This window comes from Pelodiscus sinensis, chromosome 13, assembly GCF_052426305.1.
Source record: "Pelodiscus sinensis isolate ZL-2025 chromosome 13, ASM5242630v1, whole genome shotgun sequence".
Classification (NCBI taxonomy): domain Eukaryota; kingdom Metazoa; phylum Chordata; order Testudines; family Trionychidae; genus Pelodiscus; species Pelodiscus sinensis.
This window is the reverse complement of record NC_143064.1, coordinates 12,637,029-12,650,930: the sequence shown is the minus strand read 5'-3', so window position 1 is coordinate 12,650,930 and position 13,902 is coordinate 12,637,029. Positions and strand designations below refer to the sequence as shown.

Sequence of the window (13,902 nt, the reverse complement as noted above, 5' to 3'; positions counted from 1 at the left end):
TCTCAACGGTAAGATTGTGTTTCAATTTTAAAAAGGATCAAAAAACGTGCAAGAGAAAGTACTTGGCACATTGATTCCCTTTTCCTGAATTTGAAGGGGGGGGGGAGGGAAAATCAGTCTGCAGCAGTCGAGACCACATATTTACACGCATGCTTTTAAAAATGACAAGGTAGAAATGACCAGGGCCACCCGGGGGGGAGGGCAAGTGGGGCAATTTGCCCCAGGCCCCACAGGGGCCCCCACGAGAATGTCTGAAGTCTGAGACAGAGAGTGCCAAGAAGGGGCCCCCAAAATTGCCTTGCCCCAGGCCCCCTCTGGGCGGCCCTGGAAATGACTATAACACATTCAGCAAAATTCCTTTTTAATAGGGATGTCACAGGTTAAACGAGTGAACGGTAAACCGATGAGCCTGGGCACATGGGGAAGTGGGGGAGTTAGGAGGACAGGTGGCTCCACAAGAACTGGCTAAAAGCTGGCTCCATGTGAGCACCAGCTCCCACCTGCCTCCCCCCAATGCTGCTGCCTCTGATACAGCTCCCCATGCACACAGGCTCCCATGAATCTGTCTCCCCGCCAGTGGCCACTGCACGTAAACGTATACCCACTGAAAATTTCAGCAGGCACACCTTTACCAAAAGAAATGAATTTTAGCAGCCCTACTTTTTTAAATAGGAGCCTTCAACTCTGTAAGTGGCATTTAGATAGATACACACCATGGCTACGTCTACACTGGCCCCTTTTCCGGAAGGGGCATGTAAATTTCACTAGTCGTCGTAGGGAAATCCGCGGGGGATTTAAATATCCCCCGCGGCATTTAAATAAAAATGTCCGCCGCTTTTTTCCGGCTTTTAAAAGAGCCGGAAAAGAGCGTCTAGACTGGCCCCGATCCTCCGGAAAAAGTGCCCTTTTCCGGAGGCTCTTATTCCTACTTCAAAGTAGGTTGAAGGCTCCTATTTAAAAAAGTAGGGCTGCTAAAATTCATTTATTTTGGTAAAGGTGTGCCTGCTGAAATTTTCAGTGGGTATACGTTTACGTGCAGTGGCCACTGGCGGGGAGACAGATTCATGGGAGGAATATACCCACAAAAGTATACCCTTCAAAGTAGGAATAAGAGCCTCCGGAAAAGGGCACTTTTTCCGGAGGATCGGGGCCAGTCTAGACGCTCTTTTCCGGCTCTTTTAAAAGCCGGAAAAAAGCGGCGGACATTTTTATTTAAATGCCGCGGGGGATATTTAAATCCCCCGCGGATTTCCCTATGACGACTGCTGAAATTTACATGCCCCTTCCGGAAAAGGGGCCAGTGTAGACGTAGCCAAAGAAAACAGTAGCTTGTCTAGTTACAGACAACCAGGGAGGGTGCCTCTACTAACACATATTTGTCCAAAGCCCATCATCATCTCCTTGCCGTTCTCGTGGGTTATGGCTTAGCCACTGCAAGGCAGCCCACAAAGTCTACTGGCACGCTGGAGTGAACTGCCTAAAAAAGGTGCTCCCCTTTCTTTTAGGAGCAGTGGTTCTACAGAGAAGAACAAACATAAAAATGATATTGTTTGTCTACACTTATTTGTGTCTCAATGGTTTTCATAGCACAGACGCTCTGTTTTACAAGTCAACATTGTTCTTCCCTAACTACCAGCCTTGCAAACTCAACCAGCACTCTGAGAATGAAGCTGGATCCTTTACTGTTCACAAGATGTCCTGTAGACCAAATTATAATGCCAAGCACATGTAACAAACACCTGTGCATCTCCGCTATTTTTCAGCTCACACCCTTTGTAAAACCAGTGCTAACCTACTGGGCAGCTATAACAAATTGGAACTGTCAGCAATTCTGCTGATGAGGCACAAGAGCAAAAAGAGTCCAGTTTGCTCCTTCTTAGGTGTGTTGATTCAGCAGGACAATCAGGAGAGAATCACATTCAAACTGATTTTTGTCATGAAATTTAGCAGATCAAGCTGAACACACACAGGGAGCACATGAGTTGAGTGTATCTGGGGGTCATAGTTGGAATGGTCATTTTCGGATCAGAACTGCACTTTCAAAGGAGCTGTCTGACAGTCAAAAATAGAAAACATCATTGCAATTTAATGATGAAATTCCACCCGTGTGGCTCCTCTGTACCAAATACAGTAAGTTGGAAATGTCTTTACTTTACCTTACCTTGCTCTTGGTTGAGATGTGCCCTTATTGGCTATATTTTAAAATCTTCATTCCTAAACTGCAGGTGTAAAATGTGTATTCCTTAGCTGTGCCCACAAAGTGCACATCTGCATGTGCATGGCATATTTTTGCATGTTTTGTGGGTATAATTACCGGCATCTCCTTTACACAGGCTAACTCTTTTGTTCACATTTTGCAGAAGCACGTATCTGAGTGTCTTCTATATAGCACTGAACAAACTCAGTTCTCATGTGTGACTTCCTGAGAACGGAGGGAACTCAGAACCTCAGAAGCAGCCTGTATTCAGTGTCTGCCAATCAGCTGGCAAAATTTGAAAATATAACCGTTAATGTTATTGTATTACAGAGACATGACTTTATTGTCACTCCATTGTTATATGGCTTATATTTCACTGAGGGTTTTCCAAAGTAGTTTTAAAAAAAACAGACCTGCCCTCCAACAGAGAAGCTTTAAAACCAGGGCAAAAATGAAAGCAGGAAATCCCTACCCTCTTAAAAAAGGAAAGTAAAAAAGGGGGGACAAAAAAGGGTGCTTCTTGGTAGCTTGTTTTCAACCTGTACCATCTTGTCTGCACAACTCAAAGCATATTCAGTCAATCCCAGGATGGGCCTTTGACCCAAGGTATCACCCCAGTTCAGACAAAGCCATTTTAATGTTTCCCGTCAAATGGAGACTTTTCCCGAAGAAATCTCTTGTTGGATGTCTCGCTTGTCTCTAAAAGAAGAGCCTTTAAATTGCACAGTGTTTAAGGGAACAGCATCAAATGCATCCAGTCAGCTATCCACTGCTATGGTGTAACAATCAGAGTGCAGGCACCCCCAGGAATGAACAGGGGTCTGAACCCCAAAGAATAAGCAGTTGAATCAACTGAGTGTGTAAAATGTTACCGTGCTATACAGATATGTTGAGTAAGGTCCTTTATGAAACCTGGTAACATTCTGAACATGGTGGTCGTTATGAGATACATACACAGGCTGTGGTTATGTATTTATGAATATATGAATTGATGCATTTGCGCTCCTAATTTGTGCCTGCAACTTTCAGCTCCACCTCACAGCAGGGAAGTGAGCAGTCAGGCAGGGAGGGGCAGCCTCGCTAGCTAGACAAGCCGAGCTCAAGCACCTACCAACATATAACCCAGGAAAAGACAAATGATGAGCCACTAGAGTTCATGGGAAAGCACTGAAACAACTGAAAACAAAAACAAAAAACCCACTTGGAATATCTACAGTGCCTGAAAAACAACCTCCCCCCGCCCCCCCCCCAAGAAAAATCTATCCAGGAATTGAGGGATAAACCAATCCAGGAATTGAGGGATAACATCTAAGCAGCAAGCTGTCTGTGAGCTCTGGACACCTTCCTCTCCCCCGCTTCCAATTAGGAAGAATGCAGAGAAACATCAAAAGCAATAGGTAAATTGCATTAGAAAAGGGATTTTTTTCTCCTGTGAAAGGGGGCATCCTGAAGATGCATCTTTATGATTGCTGTCCGTGTAACTTCTATGTGTGTGCTTCCCTTGCTGTTTCATCTTTGATTTTTCTACTACATAAACTTTTTGTTTATTTTTACCCCAGGCAGGTCTCTGGGGTGCAAACTGCACAGAGTTTGTGCCAAAACAGCCCTTGTCTGCAGCGAGCCCCCTGCCGGGCTGGAGAAGCCCCTGCCAATGGCAGACGGGGAGCTGACCAGTCCCCATTGGTTACCAGTTATCCGGATCCAGTAAGCACTACCTGTTTAGGGTGATGCTGGTTAACCGGGTGGCCTCTCTCATCCCTACTCTAAGGTATTGCTATAACATTCCTAATACCATCATAAATTAACAGCCGGATTAGAGTTCACATCCCACTCCCATTCAGTACCTGGCCTGGGCCAGTGACGCTAATGATCCAATCAGCAGACCAAATTCAGCAACGAATTCTGGTCACGTGCCTCTTGAGGCATGTTACGTTTACACTAAGTGGAGTGATCCTCATGTCGAACACAAATGAGTAACTGCCTTATATTTTCAAGCCATGGAACATTCCCTTGGACAGCGTATTTATTTTGACACACAAATGCTTGTTAAGGAAGAACACTTCAATTTCCTTATTTAAGCTAACATCAGGCCAAATATTGTCCTGGGCAGATCATCCGTGGACTTTTATTTGCCAGGATTTGGCTTTTTAGGAACATCTGTTGTTTCATAAAATAAGGGTATAAGAGGAGAATTTTGCAGCTAGTCTAAGGAAGTTAAGAGCTCTACTGATTTTCAATGTCAGAGAGATCTGAGTGATTCATTTCCATAGGCTCTGGCAAAGTGTCAGCAAAATCCATGTCAGTTGCAGCTCTATGTATATTGATGAGATTAACAACTGACTTCCTGATACAGAAAATAAATACGTTTATATCTTTTATTAGCTTCTTGTCCTTATCCCACATAATCCTAATTTCACTTCCAGTCCACCTGGTGGGACAGTGTGGAAATGTGTATTCTCTGTTCCAGGATCAATACCATGTGACCAATCCCAGCCAAACCAGTTTGAGCCTCAAAAATGAACTTAGAGACAACATTATACCCATTCTCAAGCAACCAGTTCTTGAGAAATAAGAACTGTAGGAAACTTCAGAACTCCACAACTTCAAAGAACTCAAGAGTTTTCAAGCTCTCCCAGCTCTCCTGATAACTATGTTGCTAAAATGTTCCACACATATTAGCCGAGACCAACACGAATATGGCAGGGATTTCTGTCCCACCTATGCACCATGTGGGGGACTTTCAAACACACAATATTTACCCTGTAACCAGAGACTCCACCCCAAAATTTGAGAGTAGGAATGTGAACAACTAGTCGACTATCCAATAAGCCAATGCTTATTGGATAGTCGAAATGCTAGTAGACTAGTCGCTTCCCGCCCTGCCCCACTTGCTACCTCCATCAGAAAGAGGCAGCAAGAGTAGGAGGAAAGAGGAGAGGAAGCTTCAAAGTGGCAGCGCCGCAACCCTGGGCTCCATGCGGCGCTGCTGCTTTGAAATGCCACGTGCAGCCTGGCCCAGGCAGCACACGGAGTTTCAAAGGCAGCGTCGTGTGGAGCCTGAGATCTGCCACTTTGAAACACCACGTGCAACCCGGGGCCTGCTTTTCAAAGTGCATCAACTATTCGATTAGCTAATTAATCAAAATTTTACATCCCTACTTGAGAAGTAAAAATCTCCTAAGCATTTAAAACTGATATAGTAATTTTACATCAACCAGTAAATTCTGGTTTATTTTTCAAAACTATCCTTTAATTTATTCTTTCATAGCTCAGAACAAAATTAACAAAGCTGAACATTTTAAGATGCCATATGCTTAAAAAGAATTTACCGTGTTTGGGAGAGAATAATGGAGATTTTGATCTTGGTGGGGTTTCTGGTCGAGGGGCTACTAACTGGACAGGCCGCGCTTGTTTATCCACAAGCTTTTTGAAGCAACTTTGCCGATTCTCAAACATACTGCGAACATTTTCAAGCTTGATCTGGATTGACTGTATCTGAGCCTGAGGAGTGCAAATAAGACAACTGTGAGCCAATTAACAATTTGGCACTTTTGTCCTGGAAACAGAGACAATACAAAGGCTGACAACATGGCAGCCATGTTGTAATTGTATTCTTACTTTTACAAAGAGGACAGCAAGGGATGCTTACCTTGATTTCAGGTGTTAAAACGGATTCAAAGTCATAGCACAAGACTTGGGGGTCATAGTTTAAGTACGGCGAAGAACTTTCAAGAAATGTATCTATTTCCTGAAGTGCTTTCTGAGCACCTTCTTTAGATTGGCATTTATCCATTGGCTGATTAGCTAAGACATACGCCCCTTCATCACAGCACTCGAGGGCCTAATGAAAGTGTAACATAAAAGAAGAACAAACAGATCAATGAGCTGAAACCACCAGTTACTCAGAGTATAAATGAAAAGTATTTATCACTCATTCACTTAGCATTCACTAAATCTTCTATTAAATTTGGAGACAAACAAAAAGCTCATTAGCTTTATTGGAAGACTAATCAGCTATCTTGCATTTTGATCATAGGAAGCAGAGCCTTAAATTTCTAGAGAATGACTAAATTCCTAACATTGCCAGCCAAATTCTGTTCTCAGCTAGCCTGGTGCAACATCCCTGGTAAAGAATTAATAAAAGTAGAATTTGGACATAGCTTTTCCTGTATTATTTATCTTGCTCTGAGAGTACATGTGGCAAATGCAACATGAAAATTGGCCATTAATGTATTTAGTGTCTAACTGGCAAAGGTTAAGAGTAAATGAACAAAGCTATGAAAGAAAGCTGAGCTCAAGGTAGAGTCTGAGTTGTGATGGATAACGGAAATCATGCTGTCCCTAATTTTTATAATGGGGAATTTAATACCAGCAGCTTACAGTTTTACTCACATAACATTATATAAATAACATCTGAAAGTTCTAAGCATGCCACTCAAATACCAGAAACAAACTGTGGAACTCATTGCCACAAGGTGATATTGCGGTGACCAAGAACAGAATAGGGTTTTTTTAAGGATAGGCAATGAAATCATCCTTAATTTCTTTAAGAAGCACTTAACAATGCCCACTTCATGGCCCTTTCTCTGAAGAATCTGGTACTGGCCACTGTCTGAAACAAGATACTGAACTAGAGGGGCCACTGCTCTACTCTGACAATTCCTATATAACCGTGTGCCCAGTCAGATCAGCGCTATATTGAGGTGGAGTGAATGGAGAAAACGCAGGTTCCCTTGATAAAACACGTGGAAGATACTAAGACAGAATGGATGGTCACAAGTTTGCTACTTCATTGATTTAAGTTCACTTCAGTCAGGTCTTCTGACTTAATTGCCATGACTGTCCCTGAAATGTCAATGCTAATTAAGATATTAATGAGTATTATAGTGACAGGACTCCACTTGCATGCAAGCAAACAGAAGTTGTTTTTACCCACCAACCCGTCATCTTATTTTATAATCAATTACGCTGCTCAAATTACTGAAAGAAAGCGAGAGAGCTGCAGCCACCTAGAGTATATCGTCAGGCGTTCTTCTCTATTGCAGTGAGTTAACACCTCAGAGGAAAGCTTTGGTTGCATCGCTAATACAAGCCAGAGCACCAACAAGACTTGTGTCCCATGAGCATGGCTTTTGCGCTGCTGGGCACTTGAACTAGCTCAAGTTTATGGCTGCAGAGACCCGGCAAGAATAAATGGGGTGACTTTTGGCACTGTTCTTATTTCTCAGGGACTCAAAAGCAGGGGTCTCAAACTCCTGGCCCACAGGCCATCTCCTGCCAGAGCAGTTGTGCAACCTGGCCTGGGAGTCCCAGGAAGGGAGGGAACCTTGTCCATTCCTGTTTCCCAAATCCCACCCTTTCCTGCCATCACGCAGCCCTCTTCCCCTCATGGAATCTCATCCCCCGAGGACGTGGCTTCAGGAATTACTGGGAGTGGAGGGCTGGTGCAGGCTGAGAGCAATGGTCAGCCCCTCTCCCTCTGCACTCTCCATGGTGGCAGGTGCTGGGGAGAAGTGGAGTGCACTCGGCAGGCACGCTCGCTGTGTTGCACTCCACTTCCTTGCAGCTCCCGCTGCCGTGGGAAGCGCCAGTGGGACCGCACCAGCCTCCTCATCCCCCCCAGTACTCCCTGAGGCCATGTCCTCAGGAACTGGGGTGCCATGGGTGAAGGGGTAGGGCTTGTGGAATGGAAATGGACAGCTGCCACCCCATCTCCCAAGCCCACCAGGACTCCTAGGCCGGATTGTGCAACTGCTCCAGCAGGAGATGGCCCCTGGGCCAGGAGTTTGAGACCCCTGCTCTAGAAAGTGTGATTTTGGGCAACCGCTGCCCTAAGCCTCACACAGGTGGTGGTTCCACCAAACTGTATTTTGTCTCCTCCTTTTTCAATGCGCCTCTGACATCATCGGAAGGGCTAGGGAGGAAGCAAAAGCCACATTGTTTTCAGTAGGCAGACCACATCCAATTCTGCATCTCTTGCTCTCTCATCTGATCCTGCTAATGCTGTCAAATCCCTGCTCAGGATATGGTATCAACTGTGGCGCAGACAAGGCCTAGTTAGCAGCATTTCCATCTGGATAAGCGTGAGGGGATATCTGTATGCTGAGCACTGTGTCTGCCCATGTAATTGAGGGTGTGTGCCCACCTTTCCTATTGGAATCTGAGAGGACTGTTGAGCCCTGACGGACACTAGTTACTGTTGGCCAATCACAAATAAGCAGTATCAAGAAAGACCACTGTGAATGATACAATAATATCCTGGGCAAACCTTATGGAATGAAGTTAAATCTTTTTGAACCAAGTTTACTACCATTGGAACCCACTCTACTGAAAATGCAAATGTTTGAGGACTAGTCTAGCGTGAACGCCCCCATTTTGGCAGGGAAAGGCCCAGATTTGTTGACCCTCATGCCCACTTCAGGACCAGTCTGTAGTATTTGTGCCTGTGGATATCTAACAATTCCTGGAAAACACTATGGCTGTGTCTACACTGGCATGAATTTCCGGAACTGCTTAAAACGGAATACTATTCCGTTTTCAGTTTTTCCGGAAAAGAAGCGTCTACATTGGCAGGCTGCTTTTCCAGAAAAGCCCTTTTTCTGGAAAAGCGTCTATGGCCAATGTAGACGCGCTTTTCCGGAAAAGAGCCCCGATCGCCATTTTCGCGATCGGGGCTTTTTTCCGGAAAAGACTACTGGGCTGTCTACACTGGCCCTTTTCCGGAACAGTGTTCCGGAATAAGGACTTATGCCCAAGCGGGAGCAGAATAGTTTTTCCAGAATAGCGGCTGATTTTGTACAGTAGAGAGTCGTTGCTTTTCCGGAAATTCAAGGGCCAGTGTAGACAGCTCGCAGCTTATTCCGGAAAAGCAGCTGATTTTCCGGAACAAGTGACCCAGTGTAGACACAGCCCACAGGTTTGGATTCTCTGTATGGGTGATGGATCTATAAAAACACGAGATCACCAGTTTCCTCTACCAGGAGTACCACTAGATTCATAGTTTGCTCTACAGGTAAATAGACTGCGATGCTGGTAAATCTAGTGCCAGCTCATGCCAACACTCCAGGATTCACTGAACACTTAAAAATGCACAGCTGAGAAACAGTTTGTGGGCTAGTACAGTTAAAACAGATATCGGTGTTATAAGAATGTGCTCAGAATTTATGGAACACCTGTAGAATGTTGTGTGCATTCATTCTACTGATAATTCCATGGTATAAGGTAATATTGAAATGTTTGCTCTGCAACTATAAAAAATGTTTGCTAAGAGTGTAAACCCCAAGAGTCGGGGAGAAGCATTACCCAGCACGAAATACACATTCATTGCAAGAGGTGTGTTATCTCCTGCTCAGCAGGAGGGACTATTCAATTCAGTGGCCACTGTGGAATCAAGACTTCACAGCATGCTTCCCCAACATTGCTGAAGAATAGAAGTGCACAAGGCCTCATCCAATCACTGCTTGAATGCTGGGGGGAAGGGGTTAAAAATTCCTGTTAAGGAGAATTTATTATTCTTTTGCTGCTTGAATCTCAGAGATGAAGATTTCTAGGCATAAGCAAGGAGTCCCTGGCTATTTAGTTTGGGTTAGCCCTAAAGGATACACAGAGTTCTCCTTGCTTTAGAAGTTGCTATTAGCCATGGAAATCTGACTCTTTCATTTGTGTGTGTGTGTACTTACCTACTCTAACCTTGTAAATAACTCTTATTTCTTTTTCTTAGTTAACACATCTCTACTTAGTTCACTATAGGATTGGGTCCAAGAGTTGTCTTTGGTGTGGGATCAAAGTGCAAATCAAACTGGGGTAAACAACTGATCCTTTGGGACTGGGAGTAACCTGAATATTTTGTGATTTTGTTGTAAAGTGACCATTTATCACAGAGTCCAGCTTGCCTGTGGGGCAAGATAGATCAGAGTGCCCAAGGGGACAGTCTGTGACTCCACATTAGCACCATACAGTGCGATGCTTGTTACCGCATTGGTGAAATCTGAGCTCATAATTTTCAACCTGTTTGGGGTTTGTGCCCTGAAGTTGGTATTTTTGCTTGGGAGCCACTACAGAGTGCGTGACATAACACAGAGAACTATGTGGGGCAATCACCAGGGGAATGAATAAAGGGGGTTGCTACAAAGGAACATACAGAACAGATGGAAGTTCAGCCAAACCCACTCAGGTGTACCCCCCGCTCAAAAACCTAGGATCTCCAACATTAAAACCACAGGCCTCATCTGCCTGAGCTAGCAATGGTAGCAGATATGTTAACCCCTTATGAGACACACTGGCCTAGTGCAAGTTATACAGATATAAGAAGGTCACCACCAATGTGCCTTGTAGACAGGACGCCCGGTCAGCAGGAGTACCACCTCCTGGCATATCATCATGCTGAACGTTACCTGCTGCAAGCGGGTGAGCAGCTCTAAGGTCATCTGCAGGTGCGCGCGCTTCCTCTTGATCTCCTCCGAGAGGACATCCGAGTGGTGCCGCAGCTCATTGCACTGCTGGCAGATTAAGCTGAGCGCGTAATGATGATTAGCGGCCAGCTGGTGCCCGTGTAGTATCACCACCTGCGCTTTCCCTGTCAGGTCCTTTTGGAAAGAAAAAGCAATGGAGGGGATTACACACTTGCTTTGATGAGGTCATCAAGATGAAACGTGTATCAATAATATGCACCCGATCATTTCACCTGAAAAAATAATCCCAACTATACATACAATATGATGGGGACTAATTTAGCTACAACTACTCTAGAGAGAGATCTTGGAGTCATTGTGAAAAGTTGTCTGAAAACATCCACTCAGTGTGCAGCGACAGTCAAAAAAGCAAACAATGTTAGGAATCATTAAAAAAGGGATAGAGAGTAAGACAGAGAATATCTTATTGCCTCTAAAGAAAACCATACTACACCCCATGCAGACATGGTCATCTAATCTCAAAAAAATATATTGGCATTGGAAAAGGTTCAGAAAAGAGCAACAAAAATTATTAGGGGTTTGGAACAGGCTCCTTATGAAGAGAGATTAAAAAGACTTGGACTTTTCATCTTAGAAAATAGGAGACTAAGGGGGGCTATGATAGAGGTCTATAAAATCGTGACTGGTGTGGAAAAAGGAAATAAGGAAAAGTTATTTACATAGTCCAACAATGTAAGAACAAGTGGTCATCAAATGAAATTAATAGGTAGCAGGTTTAAAGCAAACAAAAGGAAGTTATTCTTCATACAGCACACAGTCAACCCATGGAACTCCTTGCCAGAGGATGTGGTGAAGACTAGGGCTTTAACAGGGTTCAAAAAAGAGCTATATAGATTCATGGAGGTTAGGTCCATCAATGGCTATTAGCCAGAATGAGTAGGAATGGTGTCTCTCTCTTTGTCTGGAAATGGATGACAGGACAGGAATCACATGTTGATTACCTGTTGTGTTCCCTTCCTCTGGGGCATCTGGTATTGGCCACTGTCTACAGACAGGATACTGGGCTAGATGGACCTTTGGTCTGACCCAGTATGGCCATTCTTAAGTATGTTCTATTTCATCTACAAAACACATACCATTTGAAATAGGAAAGAAATGTTCAGCATAGGGATGTTATATACTGATTCATTGAACAGTCATGTAATCGCATCAAATATCGCCAGTCACATGACCATTCGATAGTCCCCGGGGGTGGGGCCAGCAGCCAGTGCACTCCCAGCCCCACTCCTGGGAAACCCCCTGACATCCCGCATTGCTGCCTCTGAAACAGCCCGAGCTCCCTGCAGACAGAGGCTGCACCGGCATCCCAAGGAATCACAGATATTATATAAGAGCCAATTCGCTTTCAGAATATGATGTGAAGAAGTGGGTCTGCCCCACAAAAGCTCATCACCTAATAAACAAGCTTGTTAGTTTTTATGCATGGCTGCTTTTTTGTTTTAGCAAGATCAGACTAACATGGCTACCTCTCTGTAATTATTATTATTACTTATCGTGTCTTTGTGCCCCTGATTACGATGCGCCCAGAGCAAGCGCCCCTCTTGCCCCACCCTTGTTATGACCCTGTCTCTGACAGAGGAAGCAGCATTGAGGGGCAGGTGGCTCCCCCCTTGCACCGGCTCCTATCAGTCCCCCCTCCCTGTCTCTGTGGGAGGCAGCAAGGAGGGGGCAGGTGACGGAGGGGGTTTTCCTCTCCGTCCCCCTTGCTGCTGACTCTGATATAGAGGCAGCAGCTTGGGGGGCAGGGGGCAAGTGGCTTGCATGAGCCAATACACGTGGAGAGCTGGCATAAAAGCTGGCTTCCTGCATGTACCAGCTCCTGCCTTCCCCTCTTGCTGCCTCTGATATACAGGCAGTGGGGGGCAGGAGAGGCAGGTAATTGATAAGATAAAACCGATAAGCCCAGGCTCATTGGTTAATTGGGTATTCGACCACACTATGACATCCCTAGTTCAGCATGCAGCTGAAAATGGGGTACTTGCAACCTGGGATGGGCAGCTTTTCATGGGTTTATCATTCAAGAGGAAAATAAACAACCACCACCACAACACTCTGGCTGGCCTACAACCGCATGGCCAGAGCTGCCTAGGATATTGTACCATCATTTCCAGAAGTACTGCCCTCAAAGGTGGTTAACAGGCTGATTTGGCTCATTCTCCTGATGACAACGCAGAATTGACCACCTTGTCGGCAGTCAAGCCCAGCATCTCTGCCAGGGTCTTCTCCCCTGTGGGCTCTACCCTGGGAACCCTTCCTCATTATTCATGGCTCATTTTATTCTTTCAAGCTTCCGCTTAAATGCACCCTTCTTGGCCCATCAGCACAAGGCCTTTTCACGTAATCGTATTAACAGTGACTGAGATTCGCAAAGGAACCAAAAGGAGCGGGGCCCTCAATACCATAGATCACTAAGCCAAAAGCATGCCATCGGTAAGACTCCCAGCAAACTTCACCACATCTGTCCCTCTCCTTCTTTGTCACATCGTCTATGCTTCACCTATACATTGCCCACTTTGCTTGCCAACATTTTAGGACAGGGACTTGTCTTGCCTCTTCACTTGATGGTGCGCACCTATGGAACAGGGATTAAGTAATTTCATTTATTAGATAAATAACTCTTCCCCCAGATCTGCAGCACCCTGGTTTTTAATATGGGCAGCACCCTGGTTTTTTTATTTGTGATAGATTTTGTGGTGGTTCCGTGACTTATTTTGGCTAGGATAACCAAATTCTTGGCCATTAGGTTTTCAATGTGTGCTGAATGAAGTTCCATAGAGTTGAAAGATGCACTCTTATAGTTAGAAGGGAGTGAGGCCGTTTCAGAGCCGTAGTCCTGGCAAGCTCAGAAAGCACCTATAATGTTTCCTGGGTACCGCTATCATTTAAAAGATTCTCTCACCTGAGCCATTCCATCTAAATTACCCAAGTCTTGGAGTCTCTGTTTGACTTCAGACACGCTGTTTCCAGTATCCGGCACTTCGGCTTGCTGACCCATTAAAAATTCCATGGTTCTCTGGAGCTAAAAATAAGAAGATAACAATTGCAGAAAGGCACAAGTGATCAGCATAAAACTGTTCTCACACCAAACAGAGTGACACAGAGCATCAGAAATAACATGGAAAACCACACATGGAGATCAGCTGGGGAATGAATAGATTGGGCTACCACAGAGGAACATAGAGAGCAGATGGAAGTACAATCAAACCCACTTGGGTGTAGCACAGTGCATGAACT

The 13,902-nt window shown here is 44.8% G+C and overlaps 1 protein-coding gene across 4 annotated transcripts in view; it reads right to left on the bottom strand.

Moving 5' to 3' along the window:
- The window catches only part of MCF2 (MCF.2 cell line derived transforming sequence), a 128,748-nt gene that overhangs the window by 48,340 nt on the left and 66,506 nt on the right, over positions 1-13,902 (bottom strand). For all 4 annotated transcript variants that reach the window (XM_075941057.2, XM_075941058.2, XM_089781819.1 and 1 more), the window contains 4 exons: positions 13,568-13,687; positions 10,591-10,782; positions 5,847-6,038; positions 5,527-5,698 (listed from right to left, as the gene is read on the bottom strand). In XM_075941057.2, the coding sequence (XP_075797172.2) occupies positions 5,527-5,698; positions 5,847-6,038; positions 10,591-10,782; positions 13,568-13,687 (676 nt within the window). The remainder of the gene's footprint in view (positions 1-5,526; positions 5,699-5,846; positions 6,039-10,590; positions 10,783-13,567; positions 13,688-13,902) is intronic.